At 32.3% G+C, this 9,279-nt stretch overlaps 1 protein-coding gene across 1 annotated transcript in view; it reads left to right on the forward strand.

The window, feature by feature from the left end:
- Positions 1 to 3,418: 3,418 nt before the first annotated feature.
- LOC117181228 overlaps positions 3,419 to 9,279 on the forward strand; it is a 37,646-nt gene continuing 31,785 nt past the window's right edge. The window contains exon 1 of the mRNA XM_033373792.1: positions 3,419 to 3,457. Coding sequence (XP_033229683.1) covers positions 3,419 to 3,457 — 39 coding nt within the window. The remainder of the gene's footprint in view (positions 3,458 to 9,279) is intronic.

The raw sequence follows: 9,279 nt of genomic DNA on the forward strand, positions 1-9,279 counted from the left end.
TCCCAAAAACCATAAATTACCCTTTTTTCCCCTGTTTTTTTATAACAGTGAAAAATGGGCATACTGAGGTTCTGAAAAAAGTAAATTAAAGCTGAATAAACAAGCTATCTGGTCCATACCATATCTGAGTTGAAAAAAATTTTTCAAGCTCTAAGACTTGGGACTACAGATTTATTAGGGTGCTTTCTAGATTTTGGTGCAATCAGAAAAGGCCTGACCATTTCAAAATGGAAATACAGTGCAACTTTTCTATAGCCCTGATTTCGGGGCTGATGATGGGTGTGAACTACTATCGGCGAGAAAATTGTAGGCATCTGCCTTTTAAGCTTAACAAATCAGACAAAAAAAATGCTAGCGCAACATAAAAACAGTCATTTAAAAGCTGAAAGTGTTCTACGTTAATGAGCTTGAAGACGTTTCTGTAAAAAAAGTTTGTGCTTAGCAGACTGAAAAATGTAAAAAAAAGTAAGGATTTTTGGGTATATTTAAGAACAGTCAAGTTTAGAGCATTATTTCTTTTACAGGGGGCAATGGGAAAAATTTGAAAAAATTCATGAGTATGAGGAAAACTGTTGTAAACTAGTTGCAGCTGAGAAATTAAAATCCAGAAATTTCAGTACTTAAGGGCATGTGACACAGCTAAATACTTATATTACCGACCTCACTTTTTCGGTTCACTGAATGTTTTTTTGAACCTCAGAACTTTTTTTGTAAATAAGACATCGAGCTGAAACTTTGGAAGATTTATTAGAGTACAATAAAGTACGTTTAGGTACTGCATTTTGGTAGGAACTTCACTGAAAATTATTTTATCTTTTTTCTGAACCTCAACATTTTTTGAACTTTCGAACTTTTTTTATACATAAAATATCGGTCTCAAACTTTGAGAAATGCAAGAGCCGAAAGAAAACTACGTTTAAGTACAAAGCTTAATAATAAAAGATGTAAAAAAATATATTTCAACAATCAATTCCAACGGCATCAGCCGGTAACGTTGTACACGAAAATACGAAACCTGGCGGCCACTACACGAGGCTCTAGAGAGTTCGTATTTTCATGTACAACGTTACCGGCTCATGCCGTTGGAATTGATTGTTGAAATATATTTTTTACATCTAGTATTATTAAGCTTTGTACTTAAACGTAGTTTTCTTTCGGCTCTTGCATTTCTCAAAGTTCGAGACCGATATTTTATGTATAAAAAAAGTTCGAACATTCAAAAAATGTTGAAGTTCAGAAAAAAGATGAAATAATTTTCAGTGAAGTTCCTACCAAAATGCAGTACCTAAACGTACTTTATTGTACTCTAATACTTTTCCCGAAGTTTCAGCTCGATATTTTATCTACAAAAAAAGTTCTTAGGTTCAAAAAAACATTCAGTGAACGGAAAAAGTGAGGTCGGTAATATAGGTATTTAGCTGTGTTACATGCCCTTAAGCCAAAAAACGCACGATATGAAAAAAAGTCAGGAAAAGAAAAACATTGCTTTTTAAAAGCCCTACAAGATTATCATAGCAAATTTTTGGATTTTCTTGTAAAACCGAAAATTCAAATTTTGATTAAGAATCACTTCTTGATACGATGCGTACTTTTTGTTTCATTCGTAAAAAACAACATTGAAAAAAAAAAAAAAAGTGTGGAAAAACGACGAAAGTTACGAGAAAAAAAAGATTCAACAAAACCTGTTTGCAAACGTCTGTCGGAAATCGAGCGCGCAGCGCGAGTGTCATAATGAGAATGTGTACTGCAAAGCCTACCGAGCTTTGAGAAACTTATTCTTTGAACATACTCAATTAAGTAGATAATTTTAGATAATTTTGATAAAGTTTTATTCAAGCATTACAAATGCAAAGAATAAATATACGAGCGCGAAGCACGAGGTGTAATTATGTCCGAGCACGAAGCGCGAGACTTAAATACATATATTTGATAAAGAATTATAAGGAGGAAGTAAAGTGCTCATCAAATGAGCACCATATAGTTATGAATACATACTGGAAACCCACGTGATCGAATTCACAACTATATTCCCGAATTATTTAATTTTTTGATGTCATTTAAATATTAAATTGAAGTTTTTAAAATATTTAAACTGTTTTAAATTATATCTTTCAATCGGATTTCATTGATGTTTCATAAATAATTTAGTCTGAAAAACTTGCTTTATTTTGAAAATTAAAACAGCAAATACTATGATATTTAGCACCACTATGCTATTAACGGTAGAGGGGACGGGGGGGGGGGGGGGGGGGGGGGGGGGGGGGGGTGTCTATTGAAACACCTTTAATTGTATTTTTAATTGAAAGAAAATGACAATGAACCATATTTCGTAGAATTTCAAAGCTGGTTTTCCCCTGATTCACATTGCGTAATTGTAACTAAACTTAAATTTCCCAAAAACTCCCCGCCTCGACTTCGTGACGCACCTAGGTGCTGCACCTGGGCTATTAGGTATATTCATTCCAACCACCAGCTAACTTCACTTCGTTGAATGCTGAAGGGAAAACAATGTACCAAATTACACCCACATTAGTCTATTTGTGAAAGAGGCCCTGGGTCCCGGTTTGATTAATGTATCCTTTTTAAATTTTAATTTAAGATAGGGTTACCAGATGGTTTGGGTCAAAATTCAGGACACTTAAAAATGCTCTAAAAGAAAGGTCAACGACTTCATTTCGTTTCACGATACGTAAGTTTTATTGCGTGCACGGGGGGGGGGGGGGGGGGGGGGGGGGGGGGGGGGTCGCGAACTGAACGTCCGTTGCATTCATCGCTTCATTGGGATTTTATAAAAAGAAATTCTCTCATTATTGGCATTCAAAATCACAAGATGTCTCGAAAAAAATATGTGAAAATAAGGACATTTTCATATTTTCCAAGAGAAAACCAGGACACCAGGAAAGATGGGGCAAACTCAGGACATTTTCTGGAAAAGCAGGACGTCTGGTAACCCAACGATTTAATATAAAAAAGAAATCTATTTTTTATGAATGATTTGATACAAAATGAGCGTGCAAAAGATTCACAATTCAAAACCAGACTTCTAAACTACCTCACTTTTCGGCTCATTAGAGACAAGAAAAAATAACAATTGAAAAAAGAGAAATGAAAAAGGAAAAGACCAACAAAAATTCACAATAGAGGCCAATATAATACTTACCCAAAAAATGTATATTAATCAATGATATGATTAATTTATTAGAACTAGTGAGAGGGGCTCATAAAATTCAAATTGCTGGCAAATAACTTCTTAAAAAAAATGATGGTAAATGAAGATTTTGAGAAAAGAGCTTATGTAATTTCTGAATAGTGGATTATATATATATAAATAGTATTATTGACAACTATTGAAATGCAAATTTTCTTTCCAGTGGGACAAGATATTGTCTCTCTGGAGGATATTACTCATCCCTAAGGGATGGACAATCTTCTTACTACCTTACTTCTTACTCTCAGGGTAAGTCTCAGGTAGCCCCTTTTGTCATAAATGCATAAATGATATTCAATTGTTTCGAAGATCACGTACAATCGTACACTATATAAAATAGGCGTATTTAATTGAGTTTTAAATATGCAGTCACCCCAAGATCTTTTATCGTATATTATATAATTTTAAAGGATTCACGACTTGTTTACATTATCACGTACCATGCAAGAATTTAGGATATTATTATACTTCTAGGATGTCTGGACCCGCAATAAAAATTTTGAATTTCCCTTTTATACCGACCTTGAGGAAGCTGTTAATGGGTACTAACAGAGAGGTACTACCTATAATATACTCTGGAGGGGGCCTTTTAAATCGCCTCTAAGTCTCATCCTACTTTACTTCAAAATTTTGCAGACGGTTTAGCGGTTCAGAGTTTAGGCCCCTGTGTTTAATTTATCTTAAAATTGACTGTCATAAACCATCTTATCATAAATCCTTGATGAATATACAACTTCAAAGAAAAACATTTGTGTTTTGACAACTAAAGTGTATTTTGAGATGATTTGAGAATAAGCTTTATTACTCGACTATTCTTAAGCGGAACGAATTTCCACACCTACTTCTTATTCAGAGGGGGATTTTCTAGGAGAGGGGATACTTCAAATTTAATTTACATTCAAAATTTCAGGCATCATTTAATTTTACTATACTAAATTATCAATTATTTTAATTATGGAGAGTTTTTATAAGAAGAAAAGGTAGGGGTCATTCAAGGATACAAGATACGTTCAGGGGGGTTACGTCTGAGCACGTCATTTTTCGAAAACTGTGATTAGGGACTCTCCTCTATTCATTAATACAACTCTAACCAAAAATTACTTCGACATATTGGGCTGTGACCATCTTAAGCCTGCGAGAAAAATGAGAATACTAATTTTCTTTGAGAATTGTCATGCTAGTTGTTGGCTTTAGGTCAGGTAAATTAAGTACAATTAAATTTTTATGAACTTTTCAGCATCCACTGTTAATGAAGTCGTTACCAATTACCATTTTCCTTTTCTCCTTTCGAGGAAACTGCCTGTTTACCATGGCAAATATTTATTATAAATTCTCGTAATAATTAATAATACCCGCTGATGAGGGCCATCATTGTGTGCCGAAAATTTAGAGGCAATTTAATTATTTTCAATTTACCTGACCCTAAAGCCAACAATGAACATGAATATACTCAAATAAATTTATTATTGAGGGTTAATACAATCCCCCGCCGATTATTATTGATAATAATACTAATAATAATAATAATAATTCAAGATCTTTCAGTAGAAAATGTTTTGTAATAATTGATATATGACTAATAATAGATTTAATGCTTTCACGATGATTCATTTTTATAAAAAGAGATATTTCGGGTTCCAATCGTGTAAAAAACTACGAATTTTGCCGACGTTTCGTGAATATTGCAGTTCACTTGTTCAGGGCTGAACTGAAGAAGTGAACTGCAATATTCATAAAACGTCGGCAAAATTCGTAGTTTTTTACACGATTAGAAGCCAAAATCTAAATCTGAAGGAGTAAAAATTCAATTATTTTCATGTCGCTCAACAATTAATTTTAACTAAGATTTAGTAAAAAAAAGACTGATTCACAATAATAATTCAATTTAGTAAAACATAATTAGAGTAGATAGTAATCCTATACAGTATAGAGATGCCAAAGCTAAGAAAAAAAATAGTATAGTACCGGAATAGTACCCAAAAATAAATAGTACCGGGGTTACAACGTTCACGCAAATCCGAAAATCAAACGAAAATGGACATTTTAAGCCAAACAACGCACGATATGAAAAAAGTCAATGGTAGAAAAACGTTGCATTTTGAACTTCATACAAAATTATGATAACAACTTCTCAGATTTTTCTGCAAAATTGAAAATTTGATTGCACAAAAATAATGAAAAGTCACCAATTCCATTTTGCATTCCAACTATGTAAAATATGAAAAAAGATTAATCGACAAAGATTATGCACTCAAAAAAGATCTACACATTTTTTATAAATTCATTTTTAACAGGACACGTTGTTCTCGTTATGTTCGTAAGAAAAGACATTAAACATAAAAAAATTAATTTTTTGGCAAACGTAACAAACTATGGAAAAACAAGAGAAACGTTGTTCACCCAAAAAAAATTAAAAATATGTTATAAATAATTCGTTGGCAGGACGCGTAGTTTTTGTATTATTCGTAAAAAACAACATAGAAATGAAAAAATAAAATTTTTGGATAAACGACACAAACTATGAGAAAAATAAATAGACAAAAGTTGCTCATCCAAAAGGAACTTTAACAAAAGAGAATTTACCATATAAAAATTATAGTCGTCGATGCTTTCACCTGTAATTTTAAAAGCCCTGTGCACAAATGTGAAAAAAGGAACAAAGACCGAGCACGGCATGAGGACGGAATTTTGAGGTGAACTTCCGATAAGTATCCACTTCAAAAATCCTTCAAACTGCGTATACCTATGTATTTTGATGCGCTGTTTACGAATATGACAGTGAAAATGACCGCCAATTTTATTTTCATGGTGAAACCATGAAAAAACTATAAAAATCATGGGTTTTTGCGTTTATCCCTGTCAATATGAAAAATATTTAGAAAATTCAAACAAAAGTTGTAGATCGGATCGAAATACATATTATTTTGTTGCGAGAATTTTTTCTAGTGGCTGGTGACAGAAGAGTGATTGGTCACTACTATCGGCGAGAAAACTATAGGTATCTGCCTTTGAAGCTTAACAAGTCAGTCAAAAAAAAAATGCTAGCGCAACAAAAAAACAGTCATATAAAAGCTGAAAGTGTTCTACGTAAATGAGCTTGAAGACGTTTATGTAAAAAAATGTTTGTGCTTAGCAGACTGAAAATTGTAAAAAAAGTAAGGATTTTCGGGTATATTTAAGAACAGTCAAGTTTAGAGCATTATTTCTGATACAGGGGGCAACGAGAAAAATTTGAAAAAATTCATGAATATGAGGAAAACTGTTGTAAACTAGTTGCAGTTGAGAAATTAAAAAAATAATAAAAATTGTTGCTTAAAAGTAAAAAAATGTGCAACTGTATTATCTTCAGTTCTAATACAGAAATTAAAGCGATTCAAACTTCAAACTGTAATGGATAGGCTCTGTATTTATTTTCAATCACCCGTAATGATGTGTTAGTCTCATTTTTTTGTGAAAATCGCGATATTTTTAGACATTTTTTTTGCTGGAAAATAAGTGACAGAAAGCAGGGGGGGGGGGGGGGGCCGTTTTTTTACTGCCGACCGCTGGTCCCTTTCTTCGACCCGTGGCTAGGTGGCCAGGCATTCAGAACCAGAGGTCGAAGAATGGCATCAGCGGTCGGCAGTAAAACAAAAAAAGGGCCTCCCCTACTTTCTGCCACTTGTTTTCCAACAATCGCTTTAATATCTGTATTAGAACTGAAGATAATATAGTTGCACATTTTTGTACTTTTAAGCAACAATTTTTATTATTTTTGAAATTTATCAACTTCAACTGGTTCACAACAGTTTTCCTCATACTCATGAATTTTTTCAAATTTTTCCCAGCGCCCCTTGTATAAGAAATAATGCTCTAAACTTGACTGTTCTTAAACATACCCGAAAATCCTATCTATTTTTTACATTTTTCAGTCTGCAAAGCACAAAATTTTTTTTACATAAACCTCTTCAAGCTCATTAACGTAGAACACTTTCAGCTTTTAAATGGCTGTTTTTTGTTGCGCTAGCATTTTTTTTGACTGAGTTGTTAAGCTTCAAAGGCAGATGCCTATAGTTTTTTCGCCGATAGTAGGGTGGTTCAAAATCATAACTGTTGAAACTTTTATTATACTAGTCACTAGAGGGCATGCCACCACCCCATTTTGTAAGGTTGTCGGAAAAAATACCCTCTAAGTTTGAGCAAAATCGGTTAATATGAAGACGTGCCCCAAAGGCCCTGAAAATCCCATAAGATTAACATGGGGTAATCTTGGTTTTCAGAAAAATGGGATTCAGGTTTCTGGATTTAATCTCAGCTTGCGGGAGATATTAAGAATTTATTGGGAAGCCTTTAATCAATCAATTCCATTAAATTACTTTAAATTTTGATGCCCCCCCCCCTTTTGGAGCCCCAAAAAACTGAAATTGACATTTTTCTCCCAAAATTCACACATAAATGCTCTGTTTTCCCCTTTACAGTGACAAATTACCATAATAATTGCAGAAAACAGAAATTACAATAATTTATTTTCGAAAAAAATTGTTTCAGTAACAAAATTTATTTAAACAAACAAGAATTTATTACGAAATAAGGTACTAGTATCTAAATGCAGTGACGTAACTACATTAATGTAGGCCCCACCGCAGAAATGTTCAGGAGGCCCCTCTTATAAAATTAAATAGCAAGCAGCATATAAGTATAGCTGAAATACATTTTAAAAAATTTAATATCTCACATAGTTCTTTTTATAATATATTAAAAATTATATTTTTTCAGAAAATTTATGTCATAAATTATACACAGTTCTGACTTAAAAATTTGTATTGCACCGTTAAAAAATGATCTGCACGTTGCTATATTGCAACTCATCTCGCTTTCATTTTGACAAACTGATTAATAAAAATTTCGATATCCAATTATTTTGCATCATCATTTCGATTGTCAGTAGAGATAGATTTAAGAATCGACTTTGATACATTCTATTCCGTAAATAGGATTTTATCGTTTTTAATTTGCTGAAAGTCCTTTCGCAAGTTGCTACAATGTAACATGCTGAGTTAGATAAATTCTTAAGGGATTGTTTCTGAGAAATAGCTTTCCATGAAACTGTATTTAATGAGTAAAGTGCGGAAAACATCTTTTTACGCTTTGGTTTCCATTTTTCTACAAAGACTGGTTCAATACCCCATTTTTGAGATATTTGTGTAGCTTCTTCCTTACAATTTTCATACTCAAGTCTGCACTTTTTCAAATATCTCCTTGCAGTGTTTGAGATTTTAAGTGCACGACTTAAATCAATATTTTCTGCTTTAAGTAATTTAGATGAAACATTTACTTCGTTTAGTATATTGGAAAGCATTGTGCGCATCATTATAAATTCAAACTTCACCGCATTTTTTTCTAATTATAGCTGCTTGTAGCTGCATAAATCTATAAGGTTACGTTTTTTCATTAGCCGAGAACATTTCGGAATATTTCAGATGTGTAAAAAAGAATCTAGAAATTTTAAAATAAAATTTGTTTATTTGGGAAGAGATTATACAATTCTAGGGAAAATTGAAACCAATCTAGAAGATTTTTAGGATCGTTCAAACCTTGGAGAAAAATTTAAATATTTGATAAATTTTTAGAAATATTTAAAAGCAATCAAACGTTTTTGATCTATTTTAAAATTTGAAAAATTCGGAAATATCTTTTAAACTAACATAAATTAGCCCTAAAATTGTCTTCAAATCTTCGAGATTTGTTTCTGGTTATCTTGTAAATCTCATGTGATGTTTTAAAATGGTTTTAAGTATTCTCTTAAAATTGAAAATTGTTTTAAAAATTGTTGAAAATTCTGAATTAAACATAATATAGAATGATTTCAAGTAGTAAATCTTGTTAGAAAAAAGTCGTGTCAATGTTGGAAACAATTTTTATTCATAAACACTCCATGCTCAATTTAATAGAAATGCGAAAGGAAAAAAATGAATGGTATAAACATTGGCTTAAGGGCATGTGACACAGCTAAATACCTATATTACCGACCACAGTTTTTCAGTTCACTAAATGTTTTTTTGAACCTGAGAACTTTTTTTGTAAATAAAATA

This window comes from Belonocnema kinseyi, chromosome 10 (genome assembly GCF_010883055.1).
Source record: "Belonocnema kinseyi isolate 2016_QV_RU_SX_M_011 chromosome 10, B_treatae_v1, whole genome shotgun sequence".
Lineage (NCBI taxonomy): Eukaryota > Metazoa > Arthropoda > Insecta > Hymenoptera > Cynipidae > Belonocnema > Belonocnema kinseyi.